Source organism: Anomalospiza imberbis, chromosome 17 (assembly GCF_031753505.1).
Source record: "Anomalospiza imberbis isolate Cuckoo-Finch-1a 21T00152 chromosome 17, ASM3175350v1, whole genome shotgun sequence".
Lineage (NCBI taxonomy): Eukaryota > Metazoa > Chordata > Aves > Passeriformes > Viduidae > Anomalospiza > Anomalospiza imberbis.
The window spans coordinates 7,739,366-7,765,345 of NC_089697.1; the positions used below are offsets into that span (position 1 = coordinate 7,739,366).

General features: G+C 42.4%; 1 protein-coding gene across 5 annotated transcripts in view; it reads left to right on the forward strand.

Annotated features, from left to right (window-relative positions):
- The first annotated feature begins 4,023 nt into the window (after positions 1 to 4,023).
- Positions 4,024 to 25,980, forward strand: part of RTEL1 (regulator of telomere elongation helicase 1) — a 44,460-nt gene continuing 22,503 nt past the window's right edge. For 2 of the 5 annotated variants that reach the window (XM_068207787.1, XM_068207788.1), the window contains exons 1-22: positions 4,043 to 4,067; positions 4,732 to 4,852; positions 6,309 to 6,507; positions 6,880 to 6,973; positions 7,897 to 7,978; positions 8,566 to 8,626; positions 8,862 to 8,937; positions 9,101 to 9,185; positions 9,703 to 9,768; positions 11,242 to 11,395; positions 11,732 to 11,770; positions 12,388 to 12,466; positions 13,115 to 13,212; positions 14,269 to 14,324; positions 17,602 to 17,679; positions 18,516 to 18,597; positions 21,343 to 21,475; positions 21,789 to 21,902; positions 23,297 to 23,337; positions 24,121 to 24,206; positions 25,015 to 25,092; positions 25,840 to 25,917. In XM_068207787.1, the coding sequence (XP_068063888.1) occupies positions 4,751 to 4,852; positions 6,309 to 6,507; positions 6,880 to 6,973; positions 7,897 to 7,978; positions 8,566 to 8,626; positions 8,862 to 8,937; positions 9,101 to 9,185; positions 9,703 to 9,768; positions 11,242 to 11,395; positions 11,732 to 11,770; positions 12,388 to 12,466; positions 13,115 to 13,212; positions 14,269 to 14,324; positions 17,602 to 17,679; positions 18,516 to 18,597; positions 21,343 to 21,475; positions 21,789 to 21,902; positions 23,297 to 23,337; positions 24,121 to 24,206; positions 25,015 to 25,092; positions 25,840 to 25,917 (1,881 nt within the window). In that variant the 5' untranslated portion in view covers positions 4,043 to 4,067; positions 4,732 to 4,750. Of the gene's footprint in view, positions 4,120 to 4,731; positions 4,853 to 6,308; positions 6,508 to 6,879; positions 6,974 to 7,896; positions 7,979 to 8,565; positions 8,627 to 8,861; positions 8,938 to 9,100; positions 9,186 to 9,702; positions 9,769 to 11,241; positions 11,396 to 11,731; positions 11,771 to 12,387; positions 12,467 to 13,114; positions 13,213 to 14,268; positions 14,325 to 17,601; positions 17,680 to 18,515; positions 18,598 to 21,342; positions 21,476 to 21,788; positions 21,903 to 23,296; positions 23,338 to 24,120; positions 24,207 to 25,014; positions 25,093 to 25,839; positions 25,918 to 25,980 lie in introns of all 5 variants that reach the window. The other 3 variants (XM_068207791.1, XM_068207792.1, XM_068207790.1) reach the window with 3 other exon arrangements.

A 25,980-nucleotide genomic window follows, 5' to 3' on the forward strand; every position in this document is an offset into this window, starting at 1 on the left:
AAGAGGATTTTTTCCTCCTCTTCCTCCCTTTCTTGTTTGCTCGAGATGGGCTAAACTGTTTTTTCCCTTGCTGAAAGTAGAATTAAGCAAAATATTTTTTTTTTTTTTTTTTTTTTTAACCAAGGCATCCTCACCTGCAGGGCCAGGTCAGGGGTCTGGCTTGACTGGGCTGAGGTGTGAAACCCAAACGCCAAACCTTGTAGCAGCTTTAGGCAAATAGCAAAGGGAGGGGTCCCAGCAGGTTTTTAGGCATGGGATTAGTTCTTTTTTTTTTTTTTTTTTGCACCAGCACTGAGGCACTAAAGGAGCTGCAGTCTGGGGAGGAAACTGCTGTAAAAGTAAAGGAGAATGAGCCTTTCGGTTTCAGTGAGAATTCTCTGGGTTTCTTCTCCACCCTAGGCATCAGGACGTATTTTCTTATAATTTTCTGTCCGTTCTCTATAATTTCTATCATTTCCATTTGTGGCTATTGCCAGGCACCAATGCTTCTGTGCTTTTAGAGCAACACACACACACTTGGGAGCAAGGAATCCTCCCAAACCCACACATCTCCTGGCACGCTGCAATGCAGACACTCCCAAACAATTCCAGCTGCTGCAGAGAACCACAGGTTGTTGGAATACCTGCCAGTGCTCTGGCTTGCTCAGGGGCAGAAGCCACAGACACTGCCTACTAAATTCAGTTAGAAAGACTAGAGATTTTTCTACTTTCCTATTTTTTCTCTAATCCCCCAGTGTCCTAACACTGACATGAAAAAAAAAAAAAGAGACAAAATGTCTAACACAATAAAATTAATACTATCCACACATTTTCCATATGTGTTTGCAACAAGACTTTTTAAAATTACCTTTAACTGCTCCCTGTTTTGTCCAAGCCTTGTTTTGAAGTTCCTACTCTCTCTACTTTGTCCTTGGGTTGAATCTCCAGGACTTGGCAGGTTATCTTGTGTGTGTTTCAAAACACCTTTGCCATGATCAGAGGAAGGCAGCCATCCCAGGCACCTGACTGCTGGAGTGATTTCCCCCTTCTGTTCAGGATGAACTCTGGCTTTGATATTCTCCGCAGTCCCAAGAGGGTCTGACTATACCACTTGCAACATTCTGGATCTTTTGGCATCAATCCAGCACACATTTTATTCATTTTATTGAGGAAAGGGTTTGGAATGATTTAAAGGTGCCATGGCCATGTGTCCCACTGGAATACACTGTGAGAGAAATGGGGAGCAAATGATTTGGAGGGTCAAGGTGTAAAGCTATGTTGTTACTTCCCAACAGTAGATGGACTGAAAAGCTCTGGACTGTCAGGATTAAAAGAAATCAAATAATTTGGGGGACAAACAAAACACTCAGAAAGACAACAAATGGCAACTCAATCCTCCTCTATCTGAAAAGAGGTAAATGACCTTCATGCCAACCACAGGAGATTCACAGATGGCCCTCATGGCTCTTTTGCCTCATTCCTGAATATTTCTGCTCCTCTGGCAGCATCTGGATCTCATCTGGAAAGAGAGATCCTGCCTGGGCAGCCTCTGAACAAACATGGCCATTATTCACTTTGCACTTCGGCACAGCATCAGTGTTCCCCTTGCTGGGGTCCCTGGTGTGGTTCAGCCTCTCCCCACAGAGCTAAAGGACCAACTTTCACAAGGTTTTTATTTTGTACATTGGTTTCTTTTTCTTGAAAATGAAAAATAGTGTATCCAAGATCTTAAAACCCAGGAATGAGTGAGAAGTGGAGATGGGCTGGTTCCTCCTGGCTGGGCTGGCAGGGTCAGGCTGGGCTGTCACACAACTCTCTGTGCTGCTCGGACAGTTTTGAGATCTCCCCTCCCTATTGAAACTCTGGCTTTGTAAGAACTCCATTCTTACAGACCCTGCAAGAACTCAGTGTCTATCCTAGGCAGACAAACACAAAGATGACAATCCAGTGTGAAACCAACACCTTTATTTATCATGTCTTTATCCCAACAGATGCTGCAGCTTCACTAAACCCCTGCAACAAGGAATATATTTTCCTCTGTAAGCTTCCAACCCATTTCCTCTGTTCTGTTTTTAGAAGGCCAGCAGTGCTGGAGGCAGCCTGCAGCTCTGGTCAGGTGAGGTCACTGGTGCAGAGGAGCAGCCTCCAGGAGCTGCAGGTGCTGACTCATGTTTGCTGTTGGACACGGGCAGCTGCTGACTCACAGCCCACTCCTGCTCACCTCCCAGCTCCCCTCTCTCAGCAGGTGACACTGCTTCTTCCAGCAGCACTGAAACGAGGCAAAACATTCTCCTTTGATACACTACTGATATTGTTCTTCCACGTGGGAAAGATGTATTTACAGGAAATAACAATAACAGAGTATTCCAAGTATTTATGAGGAGTTTTAAATCTTTTTTCTCCCCTAAGGTTATCCCACACTCCCATTTCACAATCTTTACAAACTAATTTCTTTTGCAGCTTCATAATGCGTGACCGGTATCACAGCAAAGAGTTCACGGTCAGAAACATGAGCAAAACCAGCTGTTAAATTTAGTGTGGAGCACACAAAGTTCCACAGGAACAACTCGATGTTCTCCAGCTCATTCCCTGCAATTAAAGACAGTTTATGATCCAGGGAAGTTCAGCTGGAGGAATTTAAAGGCTGACCACCAAAACAGCAACACCCATGAGCTCCCCTGACCCAACACCATGACACAGGAGGTACCACGAGCTTGGGAACAGAACAGACCACACAATGTTTAACTTATATAGTTTAAGGTTTGGTCCTTTTAACATCAGAACCGTTCTACACACAAATAAGCTGTGCAGCTGGCCAGGAGTAAAGCATTTTAAAGCTACAATAAAAGAAGCCACATCCTGTTCTACATCTTTGCAGTGACAGCATGAGACACAGCAATAAACCACAGAGATGAGTACAAAGTATTTTCTTCCTGACTTCTCTCTCAAATAAAACACAGTTTAACAAAATTTGGGGATACAAGTAAGCCACGCCAATGCATTTATTACAACCAGATTCTTACAAAACTGGGTAATCCATCAATCCAGTGCAGTTCACCAGTCACTCGGCCTGAGCACCTGGAATACCGACAAAAGCCGGTCCTGGATGTGCCTGGATGCACTGGCAGGGGACTGAAGGGTGGGAGCACCGTGCTGCAGAAAAACAAAGGAGCGGCACAGTCACCCCTAACAAAAGAGACCCGTCAGAATTCATTACCGTTCCTAACGCAGGAGCTCAACATAAAGCCACAGAACCCTCCCACCTCAAACGCCGAGGGTTTCACAAAGAATCCGGCCGCGTTCGGCCTTCTCCCGCGCGCAGCACCGCCCAAGGGGAGCAGGGCCCTGCACAGAGCCCAGCAGGGCCCTGCACAGAGCCCAGCAGGGCCGTGCACGGAGCCCAGCAGGGCCCTGCACGGAGCCCAGCAGGGCCCTGCACGGAGCCCAGCAGGGCCCTGCACGGAGCCCAGCAGGGCCCTGCACGGAGCCCAGCAGGGCCGTGCACAGAGCCCAGCAGGGCCCTGCACGGAGCCCAGCAGGGCCGTGCACGGAGCCCAGCAGGGCCCTGCACAGAGCCCAGCAGGGCCCTGCACAGAGCCCAGCAGGGCCCTGCACGCCAGCTCTGCCCAAGGGCAGCGCTTATCGCACGCTCCTGCGCCCTTCAAAACCGGAGAAACGCCAGTCCCGGGTGGCCCCGGCGCGGGGGACTCCTGCAGGGCGGGGAGGCTTTGGAAACGCAGCTTTTCGCGAGCGAACAGCCGATATTCCGCCTCTCCGGGGCCGAAGCTCGGCCTCCGCCCCGGGGGAAGCGGCTGCGGAACCGTCCGGCTGAACCACAGGGCCTGGCTGGGGAGCGGAACCGGCTTCCTTCAGACCCGGCAGCGCTCCAACCCCACCGGGCTTGCGCCGCTCCTGCCCGAGACCCCTCATGAGCCGCCCCCAGCCCCACTCGCTCCCTGACACCAAGGCCCGGGCTCCACCGGGATCCCCCGGCCCGGGCCCGCCATGGCCGCCGCCTTCCCGGCCGGTTACCGGGGCAACGCCGCCGCTCTCGCGAGAGCGCGCGCAGGAAGTGACGCGCGGAACGTGTGGGTGTGCCACGTGACGGCGGCGCGGGGATTCCGAACGGCGCAGCGGGAGGTGAGGGAGCGCCGCGACACGGGGACACGGGGACACCGGGACACGGGGACACGGGGACCCCGGGACACCGGGACACGGGGACACGGGGACACCGGGACACGGGGACACCGGAGCTCCGGGATCTGGGACCGCCGGGAACGCGGAGACACAGGGAGCCCTGGAGCACGGGCCGGAACGGGCGGCCCCGAGTGCCCGTGAGCCTCCTGCGGAGCCGCTGGGAGCGGCCCGTCCCGAAGCGGTGTGAGCTCATTGCTGCCTGCAGGGCCTGGAGGGGCCCGCACAAAGGTGGAGGCAGCCGGTTTGCAGGGGCCTGGAGCGGCAGGACAGAGGGGAACGGCTGCAGCCTGCCTGAGGGCGGGGGTAGGTGCGATACTGGGAAGAAATTCTTCCCTCTGAGGTGGGTGACAGCTCTGGCACAGGGCGCCCCGAGAAGCTGTGGCTGCCCCATCCCGAGTGTCCAGGCTGGACGGGGCTTGGAGCAGGCTGGGATAGTGGAAGGTGTCCCTGCCCACGGCAGGGGGTGAATGAGGTGAGCTGCCAGGTCTCTTCAGCCTTATCACGGCACGATATCACCACGACAGCAGGGTCAGCACGGTCTGCCCTTCCTTGCAGGCACCTGAGGGAGGGAGCCATGCCCAGGATCACTCTGAACGGGATCACAGTGGATTTCCCCTTCCAGCCCTACCCATGCCAGGAAGCCTACATGGCCAAGGTGCTGGAATGCCTGCAAAAGGTGAGTGAGTGTCCAACTGTGTGTCATTGCTAACTGCACTAAATGGTTTCTCTAAGAAGAGGTTGTCACAATTCAAGTTTTCCTTATGTGCTTTGTATGCTGCCTTTCCAAATCTTCTCTGACCTTTTACTTGTATTTTTATTTTACTCTGTGGTAATGAAAATCATGGCTAGCAGGTGGCAGTCAGTAGAAATATAGATGGGATGTTCCTGCCTAAATTGGTAAAGGAAGAAAGGCTGCTTGTGTTCATGCAGTCTGTCCTTGACTGATTACAGAATCATGAATGGTTTGTGTTGGAAGGGACATTAAAGCTCACCTTGTTCCACCCCCTCCCACGGGCAGGGACACCTTCCACCATCCCAGGCTGCTCCAAGCCCCCTCCAACCTGGCCTTGGACACTTCCAGGGATAGAGCAGCCACAGCTTCTCTGGACAGCCTGTGCCAGGGCCTCTCCATCCTTACAGGGAAGAATTTCTTCCTATTCTCCAATATAAACCTACTCTCTGTCAGTAGGAATCCATTCTCCCTTGTCCTGTTACTACAGGTCCTTGTAAAAAGTCTCTTTCCATGTTTCTTGTAGCCACCTTCAGAAACTGGACTGCCCCAGTTAGGTCACCTTGGAGTCTTTTATTCTCCAGGCTGAACAATCCCAATTGTCTCAGCCTTTCCTCATAGGAGGGACTTGGTCTTATCTTGTTAGTATTTGGACTATTTGTATAATTTTCCATTTTCTGTGTGAGTGGATAATTTTACTGAATGAATGTCAAAATAACAAAATGGGTTTTTTTCACAGTAGTTACCTTTTTTTCTGGTCACATCTTCATGGTCCCTGTTCTGAGGGAGCAAGCAAGCTTATTGTGGGAACTTTGGCTTTCCATCTGGCTCTGCATTGCTCTGGATCATGGTATCTGCTTGGTGCCTCCTCTCATCGAACTCCAAGTGTTGTGAGCTCATGATAGAAATCCCTTTCATACACTTGAGCTCAGCAGCTGCTTTTTTCCAATCTTTAGTATTGCCACACACTTAAAAATTGTAACGTCCTGTAGGTCGAGGTGTTCCAAGTGCTGACAAATTCTGTGGCTAAACTGGCATGGGGTAAAACCTTACTCTTAAAGGAAACCATCACTCTGTTAACTGAGAGCCACTTTCTGGGCTGGTTTTTTAATAACTTCTCATATTTTCATTTCATTCAGTATTTTATACTGAAATGTGACACACTCCAATGGCTCTAAGAGTGGAGAATTGAATTCCTGTGCTAAATAAATCTGATGGCTGGCTCTGATTGAACCTCATTAAATTAATTAGAGGGTCCTACAAGTTGATTAGACCTCGTGTGTGGGTGTTCCTTGGTGAGGCTGCCAGCTGGTGTTTGCTCCTTGGCAGAGGACATGCAGTGCTGCACCAAGACCTGTCCTACTGAACCCTTAAATCCCTCTCTTATTTCTCTCCAACAAAGAAGGTAAATGGCATTTTGGAGAGCCCCACAGGCACAGGGAAGACCCTCTGCCTGCTGTGTTCCACCCTGGCCTGGCGGGAGCACTTCAAGGACACCATCTCAGCCCGGAAAATCGCGCAGCGCATGAATGGGCTGGAGCTCTTTCCTGACAGACCTGTGTCCTCCTGGGGCACTGCTGCCACGGATGGAGATGTCCCAAGTGAGTACCAGCACCTCTGCACTCAGGGATGGTAGTCAACACGTGCTTTTATGTCTTTTAGAATAAATATGCACTTGTACAAGTTACAGAGCTCTTGTTGAGCAGCTAAAGCACAGTTTCACCATTTTATACATTTTCAAGGTGTTTTACCTAGTTTGAATTTTTCTTGGAGCTCATTTAGTTCTTTATTTTCTTAGAAAATCATTTAGCTCATTTTATGTATGTGAATAGTTAGATGACAGCATTTCTTGCTGTCTCTACAAGGCAAACTGTTACCATAGTACCAGCTGGGGAAGGAGGCTAAGAATATCCCTAGTTCTCCTTTCTATGCTTATAATGTCTTTCTGCTTTTTTTTCTCTTCTGTTTGGCAGCTTATTACACTGACATTCCAAAAATAATTTATGCCTCCAGGACTCACTCCCAGCTTACACAGGTCATTAATGAGCTAAAGAACACAGTGTACAGGTGAGTATGATTTAGGGTAGTGTCCTTATTCAAAGAAAAGGTAGAGAAACCCCTCTGGTGTAGTTATTGTTTGAACTTCTGTGGATGAATGCATAAAAAGTGATAGCCAGAGAAATATAGTTCCTTTAATGTGCATGTTTAGGACCTGGTTTTCTTTGTTGATGGGTTTGGTTTATTTTAATACTTCACAGCTTCTCTCTTTCAGTCATAGAATTTTCTGAATTTAGTCTGGTTTTGGTTTTTTACTTGACGCATTAACTTATAAAATTACCTTTTTTCATTTTCCTTCTTTATATTTTTCTGGGGGCATTTTTTAAGGCAGTGGGAAGCCATTACCAAGTTGCACTCCCAAGGCTGATGTTAATCTGTGAAGAACTTTGTGGTTTTGTTATACCAGTGCCTGTCACAGTTTTCAGCTGTTCACATGCCAGTGTGTGGCTGAGCTCTTTGGACAGGCAGAGTCATTTGTTTATATAGTTCTTGGAAAGATACAACCTTGTAATAATCAGAAAAGCCCAAACCATGGTGAATGTTTGTAGTGAACCAGTTCTGTCCTAACCTTGTTCTGAACATCACAACCAGCTGGGAAAAGCTTGTAATGGATGACAGGCCCCAGCTGCCTGGGCTGAGCTGTCATAACAGAACCCAGATTTTATGGTGGATGGTGTAAATTGCTGCTTGTGACTTCTTGCTGTGAGCTGCTGCTGCTCATTAACACCCACTGCTGCCAGCAGAAATGCAGTGCCTCAAAGTCCAGTAACACACAGAGCAATACAGACAGACTAATTGACTTGTTCTGGCTCTGACCCTTGCTTTGGACTCATCTGTTTCTCCTGAATCTTTCACTTTTGAGATATTGAATCTAAGCATGTACAACTCTGTTCTTTCTTGCCTTATTTTTAATTTCAATTTTGTGTATCCAGGCCAAAGGTTTGTGTGCTGGGATCCAGGGAGCAGCTCTGCATCAATCCTGAAGTGAAGCGGCAGGAGGGCAACCACATGCAGGTGAGATCAGAGCCTGGAGAGGATGTTCAGGGAGAACATGGAGGCTTTTGTGTCATTTCTGTGTCATTCTTTACTCTGACATTGTTTAACTACAAGAGGCTGCAGGGAAAACACAGTAGTTGTAAATGTATTTTTAGGAGTGTTTAGTTTCCAGTTTTGTGAGTGCAAAATGTAATTCTGAGTCTCTGGTGACACTTTCTATCCAGAGAAAGATGTCACTGTATAGAACATGACAGTTATTAATTTGTAGTTTCTGCTCTGCTATTTATGTGTATGTCAAGAGCAATAATAATTTCAAAACATTGATTCAGTTATTGATTTAGTTTTTATTTTTACAGTATCAAAGATTAATGTTTTGGAAAGTATTAATGGTAAAATATAACACATTTTTCTCTGAGAATGTGAGTGTTCTGTGCTGCAAAAAAGAGCCTAACTTGCAAGATGAGCAGGACATGTGGTTTTAAAGCTGAAGAGCTGAGATTAGCATTTATTAATTTGCTGGTGTTAGAACTGATTCCACTCCTTAACCTGCTTTCAGTGCCTGACAAGCTGTGCTACTCTGGGCTGAAATAGGCTTTGTTTTACAGATCTACATGTGCAGAACGAAAGTGATGGCTCGTGCTTGTCATTTCTATAACAATGTGGAAGGTGAGTGTGGCTTACTTTAACTTCCCCTGGAAGCAAAGCCCTGGTTTTTGGAGAGGGAGGGATTTGCTAGGCAGGTGGAGAGGTTTGGAAGAGTTGGCAAAATCCACCTGTGTTTTTCTCTGTTACTGTCTTTCAAGAATGAAATATTAGTGGACGAGTTTGATGATCAAGGTAACAACAAATCTTTGTGTGATGCCTCCACCTAAGCTGGTGGTTTCAATGTCATCTTTTACAGAAAAGAGTACAGAGAAAGAACTGATTGAATCAATCATGGATATTGAAGACTTGGTTAAAAATGGAAACAAGCACAGGTGAGTGATCCCCTCTGACCTTCTTCCCCCTGACTTGTGAAAATAATGAAAATTTTTTCTCTGTTCACTTTTATTAATCCATTTGTGTATCAGAGTGCATGAATGTTGAATGCCCTCTTAATACTTCTGCAAGCAATATAGTCTGTACTGTTTTTTTTAACAGAGCTTGTCCTTATTATCTCTCTCGAAGCCTGAAGCAGCAAGCAGACATTATTTTTATGCCTTACAATTATTTACTAGACTCAAAGGTAACATCTAACTTTGCTTTTAAATACAATTGTTCTTCTGTTTGTCTTATGTTGGCCTTTAGTGGATAAACAGTGAAGAGTGATGCCTGGCAAGTGGATGCATTGTATATAAAATTGTAAATACAAGGCAAATCCTCTGCTTTACAGCCCACTTCTCCCAGATCTCTATTGCCAAAAATGACTCAAAGTGACTCAAATTAATCATTAAACTATCTCAAATTAGTTAAACGAATCCAAATATGGCACACCATGGGTTTTTTTCTTTATTACAAATTGTAACCTCTGTAAACATTTACATGATACATTTTAGCACCTTAATTTCCAGAGAAAGTGATTCTGTGGTTTCTGTAGTGGGCAGCCACAGCTGTGACTTGCTGTTTTCTCAAAGGAAAAAATCAACCCAACTACAAAATACATGAAAACCCAAAAGTGTCTCATCATTCCCTTTCTCAGCCAGTCCAATCCATATTTCTCAGTGGCCTTTTTGTCCATTTCTGTGTTCTGATTTTGTCTTTAGAGCAGGAAGTCACACAACTTGGACCTGAAGGGGACTGTGGTGATACTTGATGAAGCTCATAATGTGGTGAGTTGTTCTGGTCTGTTACCATTTTTCAATCTGCACCCGAAGAGTAAAACAGACCCCATCCTATTACAAACAGCCTGTAAAATCTGTATTCAGATGTATGTTGCTAATATTCATTATCATGAACATTTCTTGTTTCTGTGATAGTTAAATTTTTGAAGTTTAATTAACAGTCCTTCGACACTGCCGATTTTTTTTTTTTTACAAGGTGATGGTTTCTTTCTAAAGGGTACATCTCCAGATTTATGAGGTGCTTCTTTTCTTGGAGACTTCTAAGAAAACACTGTGAAAGAAATCATTAAAGACTCATTCTTGAAGCTCAGCTGGATTGCCTCTGCCATGTGCAGTAGATGGCAAACAGGATTCTTGTAATATTTCCAAGTCCTCACTCATAGAGGAAAACAAGAAAAAAATAAATAATGCAGCCTTAGGAGTTCTTTCTTTTCGCTGGCTTGAAACTGCAGCTCTTTTCCCAAATGATGAAATGCAAAGGAACATTTGAAATATGTCCCTTTCTCTGCCACACGAAGCCAAAGTCTCCCAGTGGGACTTCTGCTGAACAGCTGTGGTTTGTTGTCTGAGTGCCTGGTGTCCTTTCAGTAAACAGCAACCCAGGTCTGCTCTGCTTCACTGGAGAGCCCTGCATTGCTGCATCCAGGATTTGCTCTTTTCGTCAGAGCATCTCTTTCTGTTGAAAAAATGTGTGGAAATCCTATCACATTTGTTTGGGGTTTGGATGTTTTTTTCCCTTTATAGTGTGCAAGAAGTACTAATTGATGTCTACATGGAGAAATTAGCCAGAACAGCATCTCATTTTTGCAATAGTTATCTGATGGTGCTGTCTCTTCCAGATTAATATGTGGAAATTTAGTGATTACCTTGAAATAAAATTAATTTCTTTCTGATTAGATTGTTTACACATGGAGCTCACTCAGCACTTATTTTCATTGTAACTCATTTCTTCATGGCTATTACAGTCAAATATTTGTGTAGGTTAGGTCTTATTATTTATCATCATTCCTCAGGGAAAATGATTCTTTTTGTGAAAGAAAATTTCTGCCAAAGCAAAATGTGATTTAATTTTCAAAGTCAGAGAAAATTTTGTCAAACTTACTAATCCTAAGTGTTTAAACCATTACTACTTTTTAAATAGAAAGTAGAGAAATAGCTTTTTGGAAGAACAAACAAATTGTCTAAGTAAAAGAATTTCCTGCTTGAACATCAGATGATTGCTGTCTGTATGCTCTAGAATGTTGACAGTGTGGAAGAGGCAGAATCTATTCTAGATTTCAGAAAAAAAATGTTGTTTACTAATAGTCAAAGTCTTCAGGTGTTTATAAAATATCCTCTGGCCTGAGCTGGAGATCAAAAATAAAATCAAGCCTGGTTGTCTGGACTTCATGATGTCTTAAACTGCCTGAATAAGCAGCACACAGAGTGGCCAGAATAATTCTTCTATTCCTTTTATTTTAGGAGAAGTTGTGTGAGGAGTCCTCTTCTTTTGACTTGACTACCTATGATTTGGCTTCAGCAATGGATGCAATAAATGTTGTCCTGGAGGAGCAAGCCAAAGTGGTTCAACAGAATGAAATCAGTGCTGAATTCAACATGGAGTTGGCCAGTTCAGGTGTGTTGACAGTGACACATCACTGTCTCTCTGGGATTATAAAGGGCCACTACCAAGAACTGGAAAATAACTTTTAGAGAAAGTTTCTGGGAAATTTACACTCTCAATAGTAAATAAATTGCTGTTAATTAGTAGTTGTTGCCAGACACTGGAAGATTTGATCAAAGCAATGTGACATAAGAGGTTACAAAAGAGAACAGTGAGGGGAACACAAAAAATATCTTTCCATGCACACAGTTCTAACCTTCATAGCCTTAATTTCTGGAAAGGAATAAAGAAACTGGGAATGAAATAGGTGTGGAAAAACCTCTTTGAAATCTTCACTTTTTTCAACAGGACTGAACATGGAATTGGAAGATATAGCAAAGATCAAGAGTAAGTGTATTTTTTGTGGTGTTGAAATAGTTTCAAAAAGGTCAGCAGTTACAAATCAAGCTCATGTAGCATTGCCACATGCATTGTTTATAACGGAGACATTCATTGGCGCTTAAGTTATCTGGCTTTTCTCAAGAACTTTTTGGAATGTTTAGTTAGTTTTTTCCTAAGAAGAGAGATTTGGCAGATGAATGTGTCTTTTCCTTCATTGCTAGAAGTTCCCATATTTTCTAATGTTCTCAGTGTGCTGGAATTGCATCAGTTGCATCATACTGCTGTCAGCACCTGAAGTTAACATCAAGAGCCTGAGATAGCTCATGTATATAAAGCATTTCCAAGAACAACTTTCCCTGTCTGTAAAGAGTTTAACATTTAGCTGCTGACTTCAGCTTCATTTGGAATTGAGGTCACAGAAGTTCTTAGAGTTGAATATGAATATTTAAATGTGGTATCCAGGAAATTGGTTTTAATTTGTTTACAGAGCTGAGAGAAGAACAGCAGGGCTGCTCTCTTTTGTAACAGCCTTTGTAATAAAGTACATTTGAAAAAGTGACTTAGATGTGTCCCAGACATGACTTTCTGTGCACCCTAACTTTTTCCTCTTAATTTTCCTAAAGAAATTCTTCTTCAGCTTGAAAATGCTATTGATGCAGTGGAGCTGCCAGCAAATGGTAATGGAGTCACCAAAGAGGGAAGGTAAATTTCTTCTCATTAATGTGTTTAAATGTTAAAAAGAACAGCAAATTGCAGCTGGGACAGCTGTTGGGGTTATAGCTCCATTCTAGTTTCTGGGAATAGTATTTATTCAAGATTTTGGTTTTCCTTAAATTCCCTATCTGTAGTAATCATTATTTTTGGAGGAACTCCCTTTTTTAGTATTTCAAGAGTTAAAAATCCTCTGCTTGGGTTTCCTGAGCTGGAAGAAGCTCCTCTTTGTGCTTCTTACAATTTTGTGTCATGATTTAAGCAGAGGTACCAGTGCTGCAGTGATGTGTCTGAACTCTGGAAGTCCATTTCTAAACTGGTACCTGTTGTACATGGTAAAAAAAAATCACAGAAATTGTATGCCAATCTGCTTCTAAATTAATAATGGATTCTATGTTGGAGAGGAATGATGGAAAAAGGGAATGATGTGATCTGTGTGCTTCTGCCATGGCAGTATTGTGCACTGTCTTTATAAGCAAGTACTTAATTTTATTCTTGGAAATTTTTCATTCTCATGGAGACAGGAATGTGTTTTGCTTCCTGATGGTGAAATTGTTGTTCTGAAAGAGTAACATTATGTTTGCCCATTTGATTCTTTACAGTGTTTACCCATTTCTGCTTTTTCTTTGTAAATTGCAGCTACATCTTTGATCTGTTTGCAGAGGCCCAAATAACACTGCAGACCAAATCCTCCCTCTTGGAGTCACTGGAGCAGATTTTACAGTTTCTTTCAGGCCGTAAGTGCATGAACTTCTTAGCTGTTTTACTCAGACTTTTCTACTTAGTGTAAGAAACTGGAAATTTGTGTTGTTAGGGGAGACAATCAAATTATAAAGCTTCTATAAGCTAAAATCTGACCTTAAGGACTTGTGTCTTTTTATTTAGTCGTGCAGGGTCCTCTGCTGGGAAACATATTTTATGTCTGCTCATGTAACTGAGCTGATGCTGAGAACCACCTTGTGTCAAAACACGAGTGCCTACCCACGTATGGGTCCATCCATGCACACAGAGGACTTTTGCACAGACACTGTTTTTCTCCAAAACCACATGGATTGTGGTGTGAAGCTTGCTGACATTTTGCTGATGATACTTTTCGTGTCTTGAGTTCTTCCTTCGTCCTGGAGTTACAAAACAGGAAGGTGGAGAATTGTATAATATGGGGTTTTTTTCTTCCTTGATTTAACAATCTTCTCTTCTAGTGTCTGTCAGCATCTTGTTCTTAAATTGCTTTTCTGTAAAGAAAATGTTTCAGCTTCTACATGTGTTAAGAAAATTATTTGGCTCTTACCAGCAGACTCTTCAGAAAAATCTTTGAAGGGAGTAGAATACAGACTGTCAGTTCTGCAAGGACATCCTTGGATGACACATCCACCCTTCCTTTTTTTCTTTGCCCAGCACCTTTCTCCTTTTAGGCCATTTGCATTCTGGCCTGACCGGTGCATCTGTTGATCATTTCTGCTGCAAAATCCCCACCATCAGTATATTTCATATGTTAACTGCTCCTCTAATTGCTGCTTTAATTAGCTCCTCCATCTTAAAAATGGGAAAGAAGATTGTTATTAAGTGTATTTAATTTTCTGGGGTGACAGCTTCCCAGTGTGTCAGACATGGAATGCCAGTTTTATATTTCTCTTTGCATCCTGGATAATGATGAAAAACTTGAAATAAATTATTTGTTTCTGAGAATATTTTCAAGTCATATTCAGAGTGTTGAGCTGTTCAGATAAGGTGTGGCTATACACAAGAGGATGTATATTTGTGTTTTAAGAGTAATCTTCTGTTGCTTTCTCCAGGTACTGGGATATTTGTCAATACATCTGGATTGCATAAGGTCTCAGATATTATCCAGGTAAATATTTAATGCTGCTTCTATAAATATCTGAAGGATAGAAGAGTTGGTTAAAAAATGTGGAAAGATACTGGATCAATTTTATTCTTGTTGGCATGTACACTTGTGCAATGGTGCAAGTTTGTAGTTTTGGAGGAGAAAGCTGCTGCCTGATGGGATGGATTAATCTGATTTTTACCTAGGTTGTTCTTTTGTAGTTCTGGTCTCCCTTTTGGAGATGCTGGGCTTAGCATCCACCAGGTGGAGCTGTGTCATTGAACTTGTTTGCAGCAGTGTTTGGGAGTACGAGATCATCTCATGAAATAACAAGAGAGGCTAAGGAAAAGAGCAAACAAAAATAATTTTATGGTATTTTAAAAATTATTAACTTAGGAGATGTCTAAAACAAAAATCTTTTCAGTTCCATAGGAACTGAATGTGGCACTTATGGGTATCCACATAATGCTGTCATCTCCCTGTTGTGCACTTCCAAAACTTTGATTATGAAAATCCCAAGCCCCATAAAATTCAAAGGTGCAGTGGGCCAGTAGTCTGTCTAATATATGTGTGCAAAAGGGCACCAGAGATTAACACCCTGTTTAAACTGAAAATGAAAAACCTATTCAAACCTTGCAGACCTGTATGATAAAGACAAGTGGCCACAGCGTGGAGGTCTCCCGGCTAGCACACTCCCAGTGGCCGCAGGGCCCTACGAGAGTGGCTGCCCCCAGGTCTCTTCCGAGACCTCTGTAGGGTGGCAGTGCTTTCAGGAGAAGCAGCTCCCTGCAGCAAGCTGTGGTGTGGGGAGCGCAGCTACCGAGCAAGATGAGGATCCAAGATGAAGAATCAGAGAGGGGCCACTGCTATGAGTTCAAGGCAGTTTATTACCAAGGAGGGTGCAGGGACAAGTGGGCACAGGACTGAGGGTTGCAGCTCATTTTAAAGAGGGGAGGGTATGGGGGTGGAAATAACTCTCATGCAGTAGGGAAGGGAAGCTTTGATGGAGGGGAACACAACTGGGGAAGTCCAATGAAGGCAGCACAGGGGAGGGAGCAGGCTTAACAGTCCCATGGGGCAGCAGACAGGGAACATTCTGGAACAAACCGGTGTGTTCAACTTGATGGGCAGGGGTAGGGAGCAGTGCAGTGGGGATTGACAGGGACATACAAGGAGGTAAGGGAGGGACTGGGGAGACTGACATGGGGATTGACAGGGACTTGGTGGGAAAATATTGGAGTAAACAACTTAGGGCTAAACCATTAGGGGAACAGAACGGGGAACATAGAACAAACTATCATAAACTGATTAACAAAGAACTATTATAAAACAACAAACCACCGCACGCAGTCACCTGGGTGTGTTTTGAATGGTCCTGGCAGGTTTGCAGCACTGAACTCTGAATACATGGGTGTTTGTGAGGGTGCATTCACAGTGGCATACGCAGAATTTCGTTTTTTCATTTTTCTAGCAGTGGTTAAACAAAACCTTCATGTGAGTTCCAGTACAGAAGTAGTGATTTGTGTACACTGGTACCAAATGGTTTGTACTGGGAGATGTTTCTGTTCTGAGGGAAGGCCAAGTGAGCCTAATTTAAATTGGTTTCTCAAGGTTTGAAAGCTGAGAGTTGAGTAAATTCAGAAGTAGAAACCAGGTCCCCTGATCCCAGGGAACTGTTGTCCAAGACTGGGAATAATTGTCTGTGTGTGCTCTTTTGGGCTTGGATAGATAAAAGGAGATTTGAATTTGGCGGGGAAAGCTCAGATCCCTTTTCTGCTGCTGAGCACATGCATGTGGACAGTGCCTGCAAAGGATCTGCCAGGGGAAAGCTTGCCATCTTGAGACAGGTGGGACATGGACAGAGTTTTGTTGGGTAAACAGTGTTTGCTTCTTGCAGAGTCCTTGAATATTAATTTATCACCAGCTTGTTTTAATGAATAGTAATTTTTTTTCTTCCTTTTCAAAGAACACTTATCAAAATATCTTTTGTACACCATATCTTTGGCTATTTTTCAGAAGTAAATATTTCCAGGAATTGTGCTTTTTTTTTATTTGCTGGGGAACATCTTGTAACTAGCTGATACTCTTATGAGCTTGGGTAATTCCTATCAATGTCTGGATAAATTTTGTTTAGAAAAATTAACAGAGTTGTAAATATTTGAGAACCACAGCTGTTTTCATTGAAGTTGCACTGGGATGCTTTATGTTTTAAAGAGCATCATCTGTAGTCATGAGACATCACATGCAGGAAAGGGGGGGAAAGCATAACTCTGATATAAGCTTTTAATTTAATATATGGACAATTAAATATGATTACAACTTGATTATTTTTCTAAGCAGAGTGTTATTAGCAGAGGGGCCACAGATGAAATTTTAAACTGAAGGAACTCAAAAAGTTCTTCTGTGCTTGGTTGTGACTGATCTCCTTAGAGTGTTTGTTTATCCACAGTCAGAATAATGAAGAGTGTGAATAATAATATTATCATTTGTATAGTTTGCGTATATTTAGATACTGGCTTGCAGTTTTTGGAACAATGAGAGCACCATGTGACTAGCAGGAATTGCCTGGAAGAACCACATTTATTCAAGGTTCTCTGTCTTATTTGATAACAAGAGGAAGGAACTCAATTTAAGGTTATTGCAGCAGTAACTTTTGTGGAGACACTTCTCAATGCAAAGACACATTAGGGGTTTTACCAAAAGGATGTATGTGTATGTATGTATCAAAAATGAAGTGGCCAGCAGCACCAGGGAGGTCATTGTCCCTCTGTGCTGGGCAATGGTGAGACTTCACCTTGAATCCTGTGTCCAGTTCTGAGCCCCTCATGACAAGAAGGACATTGAGGGGCTGGAGCATGTCCAGGGAAGAGAATGGAGCTGGGGAAGGGGCTGGAGCACCAGGAGAGGCTGAGGGAGCTGTGGGGGCTCAGCCTGGAGAAAAGGAGGCTCTGGGGGACCTTCTCACCCTCACAACGCCCTGACAAGAGGGTGCAGCCACGTGGGGGTCAGGCTCTGCTCCCAGGGAGCAAGGGACAGGACAAGAAGAAGTGACCTCATGCAGTGCCAGTGTAGGTTCAGGTTGGACATCAGGAAGAGTTTCTTCATGGAAAGGGTGGTCAGGCATTGGAAGGGAGTGCCCAGGGAGGTGGTGGAGTTCCCATCCCTGAAGGTGTTAGAGGAACACCTGGATGTGGCACTCAGTGCTCTGGGCTGGTGACGAGGTCACAGGTTGGATTCAACTATCTTGGAGGTCATTTCCAACCTAAATAATTCTGTGATTCTGTTTCCCTCCATTTTCCAGACAGTGTTCAGCGTGGATCCCCCAGAAGGAGTCACAACAGGGTTCCTGCCACGTCAGGCAATATCTAAATATTACAAGGTAAGGGAGGCTTTGTGTGTTCATTTTTCCTCACAGCATTTAATATCTCTGCTTCATGTATCTCAGACTTGGAAGGATGTGGATAGTGCAGCACATGATGTTGATTACAGGGAGAAAAAAAGAGGACACAAAAAAAACCCCAAAAAACAAACAACAAAGGAACTGTATTTAATTTAGATTCTGAAGAAGATGACCATTTTAAAAGGAGTTTGTAAATTAAATTATGACAGTGCAGCAAATGTAAATTTCAGAAAATTTTGAGATTGGATATTAAGCAAGAATCAATGTGTTCTTCCACTAAAGTATTTTTAGTTTAGCCCAGTGCTAAGCAAATGCAGCAGAACCACTGAACCTTCTCCCTGAAGTTGTTTTAATTTGTTTGAAGTTTGTCATTTATGGGATGTGTTGTTATGATGAATTTTAGGAACAGATCTTTTTATAGATATCACATTTAGACTTGATACTATTTTTATTGCCAAATGAAGCAAATCTTTCCACCACTATAGTCTTCTGCATTTAGGCTGTGTGGTTTGTGCTGGTGGAAATACCCAAATAATTGAGTTCTTGGCCTCTGCTCGGGTCAGCCCATGAAAAACTCTTCCCATCACCGGACTCAAAAATGACTGGTTGGATGGTGATACACTTCTTTCCTCCTTAGTTATGAAATATTGGAAGCAAAATGGGAAAGAGACAGGAAATTATATAACCTCAGTAACACTGTAAAAGTGGCACTAATTGTATGAATTACTCTTAATGTAGGCCAGGTGTTTTTTGAGGGATGAAGTTGAAGTTTGTTTCTGCAGCCATTGCTAGAAATGTTTGTTACTTTCCTTCAGGTACATATTCATGTAGATAATGGTAATCAGAAAAAGAAACAAAGGACAGACCTCTGGAACTCATCATCTTCAAAAAGACAAGGTACAGGACTGTTCTTGGGGAGGTTCATGCAAAAGCTGGATTGAAAACTCCTCAACTGCTCCTTTCTGATTCAAATAGAAGAAAACAAGTGCAGCTCCATTGTGGATACAATGAGCTTGGGGACGAGCTTGTCACTTTTATAGTTACTTCTGAAGGGGAGGTGACATGCCATCTCAATATAAAAATTTCCTGTACAATTGGTGTTTTGTGCACTGCTGGAGTTCTTTTAGGGCAATGATTCTGGTGAAAGAAGATCATCTCCATCATGGAATTGTGTGCATTATTGTAGAGAAAATCTTCAGAGCAGCCAAGAATGGGGAACTCTCCTCCAGCCCTCAGGTTGATACTGAAGTTCATGACAGGTTCTGTTCTCCCCACACCAGCTGGATTTCTCTGTACAACTATGTTGAGTTAAACACAAAATTGATGTTGAATAAAGCTGTAACTGCCTGTGGCAAGAAGGGCGTTCAGGTACAGTTTTGATGGCAAAAATGTTTGTCAGAGATGGTATAAGAGTAAATTCCATTCCATTCTCTGTTGAAATAATTTACATTTTGGAGGTGTTACAGTTTATTGGCTCATTTTTGGAGCTCTGTAGGGAAGGTTCATGTGATGTGTCAGAAATCTTGTCCAGATCATGTGAATTTGTAGGTAGAAAATGCCTTGCCTTGGGGCATATTTGCCTTTTCTGAGTTCACCTGCTTTGTAAAACTTCCTAAATTGAGCAACTTTCAGGATGTGTTGTCAGTTCTTGATAGTTTCAGCTTCAACCATACTTTTTCCAGTTCAACTGGGATTTCTCCCTCTCCTTGTCTCTCTCCTCCCACCCGTTTTGTTCCTTGTGCTCTGCAGATCCCAGTATCTGGAATTTCCTCAATATAACTGTTCTTCATATATTTAGAAGAAAAGAAATTTGGCTTCTGAATCGAAGGCTTATCCTAACACTCCTATAAAGCAGCACCAAACTTGGCTTTGTTGGACTGCAGCATTCATTCTTTCTGATTTTTTAATTTATTTTTTTAATAATTAGGTTGAAAACAAAGCATTTTCAATTAGAGACGATGGATGGAGATCCCTTTAAGCCTTCTTAACAGAGCACTCTTCAGGGATTTTTGTAAATACTTTGTTTCATAACTATCTACTTAATTACTCAGTTAAGTGCTCATGAGTATGTAAGTATGTTTCATGGAAGTCCTTCTTTTAAGGACCAAAGTAACATTTTTCAAAGAATGAATTTCCAAGAATTTACTGGGTTTGCACATAATATCCCCTTAAATGTTTCCATGAAGTTAGTGCTGTTTGGTAATCTCTAAATGTTGTTTTCCTGAGATATTCCTCAACTGGAGTTTTAAGATACAGGAATAATTCTGAGTAGATTTGGTGCAGGAGTAGATGGGTGCAGGAAAAGGCTAATACAAACATTTTTAGGCTAATTGCACAATTTGGAGGATTTATACACAGAAATACAAAGCAGTGAGGGAATTCTGTGATTCAGTTGTTATATTTGTTTTTCAAATAAGAATGGTATTTGCAAGTACCTGAGTATGCTGAGACTTGTGCTTTATGTAAGCTTAAAGACATCCTTGCAGCACACCAGACTAAAAATGTACAGCAGTCCCAACTTGCCCAGGAGCTGGGAACTGGTGCTTGGCAGTTGTCATGCTGGGTTACAGAAATGTGTTTCCAGCACTGGAGGAGCAGACATGAGGGACTGGTGTCCTTTTCCAGGCCATCCCATATCAGCCCAGTTTGGTTTTGTGCTGGGAGTTTTTGGGTTCCTGGCTGAGTGACTCTGTTGTCTGTAGTTACTCACTGGTTTGTCCATACACAGATCCAAACTAATTTGCACCAATTGTTAGTGAGCGTTAGAAAGATAGAGAATTTGCTGAATTTTGGAATCTGAGTCTTCTAGAATTTGGGCATTGTCTGGATGTGTCTGTCCAAATGAAGGAAGGGTAAAACTTTTAGCTAAATGTTCACTTGTAATTCTAAGCAGTAAGTGACTCACTGGGCAAATATTAATGGGGATTTCCTGAAAACATCAGCCTTTTCTTTTGGAAATGAAGGCTTTGATTGATGTGTGTAAATTTCAAAGAAATGCACATGATACTTGGGTGAGAGGTATTTATTTTTGTTACTGAAACTAATCATGAAAATCAGAAACAGAAACTAAAGCTGATGTTTCATTTGGTTGCTCTTGTTCTTGACATGGATATTGTTTTCATTCCCTTGTGCCTGTGACTCTGACAAGCTGATGCAGTTTTCAGCAAGCTTGAGCTGAGCAATGAAAGAAATTACTGATGAGATTTATTTATTTTTCTTAATAACGTATATATTTTCAGTCACACACTAAAATCCATATATATATGTCATCACATCCCACAAAAGATTTGAGCAGAAATTGAAATGTTTGAGAGCTGACTCTGGGAAAAGTGGGAAGTTTAGGTGAAAGATTTATAGCCTGTATAGTTATATAGGAAATTCCTCATAAAGAAAGGGTTCTTTTTTCATGCAAGTCCAAGGTTGGACATACTTTCTTATTAGATTATGAGAAAGCAGTGATGTTTTAATTAAAAGTCATTAAATCTGGAAAGAACCAAAGCAGGACATACCGTACATCTGGAATTTTAACTTTGGATGCTGTCTGGTTTACTGTCAGAAATTCAGGTGCAGTGTGCCATATGCTGGTCATAGTCTAGTTTTTCCACTTTGACTGACTTAGTGTTTTGTCTTTATTTAATGCAGGGAAGACTTTAAGCTATTGGTGTTTCAGCCCTGGGTACAGCATGCACGAGCTCGTTCGACAGGGAGTCAGGACAATCATCCTCACCAGTGGGACACTCTCCCCCCTCTCATCATTCACAATGGAAATGCAGATGTGAGTACCTGGGTGTGGGAACACTGCCATTCCTGAGAAATGCACAATCTGCTCTCATGGATTTAGGTTTTATCTCAGGATTTTAAAGTGTTCTGTTTGCCCTGAGAAGCTGTGGCTGCCCCATCCCTGGATCCAAGGCCAAGCTGGATGGGGCTTGGAGCAGTGTGGGATGGTGGAAGGTGCCCCTGCCCATGGCAGGGGGTGGAATGAGATGAGCTTTAAGGTTTCTTCCAACCAAACCATTCTATAGTTCTGGAACTGGTAGGGAATCATATAATGGGTATGACTGGGGTCTTCCTCTTTTTTTCTCCAGCCCTTTTCCTGTTTGCCTGGAGAATCCTCATGTAATTGATAAACACCAGCTCTGGGTTGGGATCATTCCAAAGGGACCTGATGGAACTGTGCTTACTTCCACCTATGAAAGAAGGTAATGAACTTCCATGTGGAATCCTGCTTTGAAGTTTAGAGTTCCAGCGTTTTGGGTTCTGTTAACAGGAGTATGCTAGCTAAGTAAGGGATCTCTTAATAGTTTTCTTGGATAAATGCTGAATAACAACACCCTTTAACCACTCCTACTGAAGGTCTGGAAGGGATCGAGTACCAAGGCACTGATAGTCCTTGATGGCCTTGCCCAGCCTCAGCTGGGACCTGCACCCACAACCATCCCCCAGGAGCTGCACTGAACCCCATCCATTTTTTTTTGTTTTGCTGAATGCTTAATTGATTTGAAACATGACTGGCCTTTGCAATAACTATTTTTATATTTAAAGCTCGTCATCATGGCCAGCCTCTCTTTCACCTCTGGGTTGCCTTCCTAAGAAAAACATGTCCAAGTATTTGTCAAGCTTTTCATCATCATTTTTATTGCTCCTCTGGTCTTCCATCACTTTATCTCTGATTGGTTGTTCAGAGTTGGCAGTGCTTCTGCTGCCAGCAAAGGGCAAATGTTCTACAGAACTGGAAGGGGACTCAGCAATTGTAATGAATTTTTACAGAGAAGTCATAATCTGGAAAACCCTCAGACTGCATTTCTCATTTTCAGAAGTTTTAGTGTACCATTTCAGTGTATTTCTGTTGAAGATGCAGTCTTTTAAAGAAGGAGGCTTGGGGATTCCACCCCTCCAGGGCTTTAGAACATGGGGATTTTTTGAAGGAAAGAGGTTCACTGTATTCACTCTGTTTTGACAACATCTCTGTGTTGATACTGGTATTTGTAGGTCTTACAAAGGTATATATGTTAGGTTTTCTCCCTGCATATATACATTTTCTGGGAAAACAGTACACAAAACTACAGGGCACGGAAAAAAAAAAGGAACATAAAGGCATGAGAGAACAGGGGAGCTTTAAGTCATGTCTGGAAGAACATAAATATGGCTCACTGGGAGAGCAGGACTTCTTCAGCCAAAGGCAAAATTACTTACTAAATAATAACCATAGTAACCAACTTGTGCTGCAGCAACACCACACCTAATTAATCAATTATTACTTTAAATCATTGTAATGTTAGTCAGGCTTGGCAGACTTCCTGTCAGAACTGTCATGTGTGTTGCTGCTCACATGGCTGCCCATTTCTACCTGTGCATTTTGAAATATTGAAGCTTAGATCATCTTCAGAGCTATCAATAAGAATATTTCATAGTATTAATAACATGTAGTCAAGGCATTATTAATTCTTGCCCTTGGTGTTGATAATTGCCACAGGAGGAAGAGCACCTGGGAGTCTGGAAATATTATTTTAGATGATTATCAAAGGAAGTCAGTGTGGATGAAAAACATAGAAAAGGAGATGCAATGGTGTTATTTGATTTTTCTTCTTTGTAGGTTTTCAGAGGATTATCTATCTTCTCTGGGGAAAACAATTGGTAAGTGAAATGTGTAGATTTCAGAAATAGGTTCATGCCCAGGATTATTGGAAATTTAGAAAGGGCAATGCTAAAGAAGATACAGTAAGAGAAAGGTAAAGGATTGCAGTGCGTATCTTGCTGCTGTCAGGTTTTCTGTCAGGTTTCTGCTTGCTCAAGGCAGCTGGCTGCTCCAATAGCACACAAAATCGAGTCTCTGGCTTCATATTTCCAAGTCTGGACTTCATTTTTATTGTCAGGAGTTTGTGTTTGGGTCAAAAATGTGGTTCCTAAACACCACCAGAAAGTGGCTCAAACTAGGAAATCAATAGCCAGAGATGGTGCAGCCAAGGATGAGCAGAGCAATTGAGGATCACAGGAAATCAGTGCAATTTTTAGTGATATTTTAAACTGTGTCCAGCCTGCCTGAAGTCAGCATTTATTATTTTGGTAATGTTTTATAAATATAATAGAATTACAAAGTCATAACACATAAGGACAGAATAAAAGAAGATAATTTGTGTATCTTGGCTAACATAATTGAAAATAATCTGTTAAATCTAGGAATGCTTGAAGGATGTGGAGGAGAAATGTAAGCTAGTTTGGCTTCAGTGTTAAAGTTTACACCTTGACAAGAGTATAAAATGATTTTAAGAAATGAAACAACTTTGGATACACATTCATGTCAAGGGAGTAGAAAATATTTTGGAAGGAGGCCATGCTGTTGTTTTTCCTCTGCAGTCCACGTTCTCCATCCCAGGATGAAAATGCCCTCAGCTACACACTTGTCTTCTCTCCCTGCAGGTAACCTTGTACGAGTTGTGCCACATGGGCTGTTGGTGTTCTTCCCATCGTATCCAGTCATGGATAAGAGCCTGGAGTATTGGAGAGTATGTTTATTGCTCTGCCTTTGTTAGGTGGTTTGGTTACTTGCATCAGGCAGCTTGTAGTTATTCCATTTAACCATGTCAATTAAAACCTTCTAGTGGAAAACGTCACTGCTCATGGCAGGGGATTGGAACTAGATGATTATTAAGGTCCCTTCCAACACAGAAGGTTCTGGGATTCTATGAAAATTTCTTTGTTAATAAGTAAATCATAAAATCTGGAATGTAAAATCTCAGGTAAGGCTTCTTTTATTTGATCACGATATACTGAAGTGCAGTGCTGTAGAAACCAAACCCAAAAGAATCTTAATATATTATTCCATCTGATGTCACATTTTATTTAGTTCACCAGACCTTTCTTTATTAAACCTCTGAATTAGAATTGATCTCTGTGTTTCAACACTAGGGGGAAAATCCCAATATGATCATTTCTCCTTTAATTTGTAATCACTGCAACTGTCACTTCTAGCACTTTTGTGCTCATGAGTTGAATGTCCCTGGTGAGATCTGCTAGAACAGTTCTGGTTTAAATGCTCCTTGAAAAGGCAGGGACAGAGGTTCCATGCTGTGGAGTGGGACTGGGAGGTGAGTGCTGGAACTCTCCCATCTGCCTGATGTCTGAGGTACACCAACTGCAAGGAATCAGTGCTAGTGCTCTCAGGGGGTTGCATGTTTCTGCTTCCATCTCTTCCTGTGTTTGGCTGGAGCGAAGCAGGCTGTGGTGGGCAAGTGTAGTGACCATTTCTGAGTTTCTGTTCTTGTGGTGTGAGCACACTTGGCATTTCTGACCTGCTCCTTCTCTTTCTAACAGGAGCATGATTTTGCCAAAAGAATAGAAGAAGTGAAGCCAATGTTTGTGGAACCCAGGAACAAAGGAAGCTTTTCAGAGGTTGATTATTTGCATTATGTACCTCTATCATTTTCAGAAATTGTTTCTATGTTTAATGACCTTCTCTAAGGTGTGTTTACCCCAGTTTTTGGCCTAGGGTGAAACACCCCAGTTTTTGGCCTAGGGTGAAAGTAAAACTCTGAGTGCTACTTTGAAGTGTAGTTTTCCTGTGCATCCTTCCTTTCCTCTCTTGTCTGGCCATGCAGGGTTCAGTCTTCGTTTAAATCTGGTGATGTAACAGCAGCTAACATACACAAGTGCTGAGTAATCGAGCTGGTGGAAAGCTGTCACTTCAGCAATCAGCATTTGTAAATGTTCTGCAGGATTTTTCCTCCCAGCTCATCCTGCTTTGGATGTTTGAGATTTGTGCAGTGTCATCCTGTTTATTTATAGCCATTCTGTTTGCTTCTTGGAATAATTAATATCTAATAATTGCTTTCCTGTTTTGTCTGTTTTACTTAACGATCTGCAGAAAGACAGGATGGTCTTATGATCTTCTTATGATCTTCTGGTCTTCTGATCTTATCAGAAGTATCTGAATTTTTTTATGCTTACCCAGATGTGTTCTGGATTTCACAGTGATATGAGAATTTTACTGAGGAAATGGCTTCTCACACTTGCAATTAATTAAAAGTAAAGACAATTATACTAAGCCAAATTAATCACAGTTTAGATCTTAGTATACAAGTCAAATTTAGTTAGTACAGAGTAATATCATTCTTCCTCTTAAACTTGTTTATATTTTAGGTTATTGATGCCTACTATGATAAAGTTGCCTGTCCTAAGTCCAATGGAGCTGCTTTTTTGGCAGTGTGTCGGGGCAAGGTAATGTGACTGCTAATTTGTTTCATCTGAGATCAGATTATATAATTGATAGGAAAAAAACTA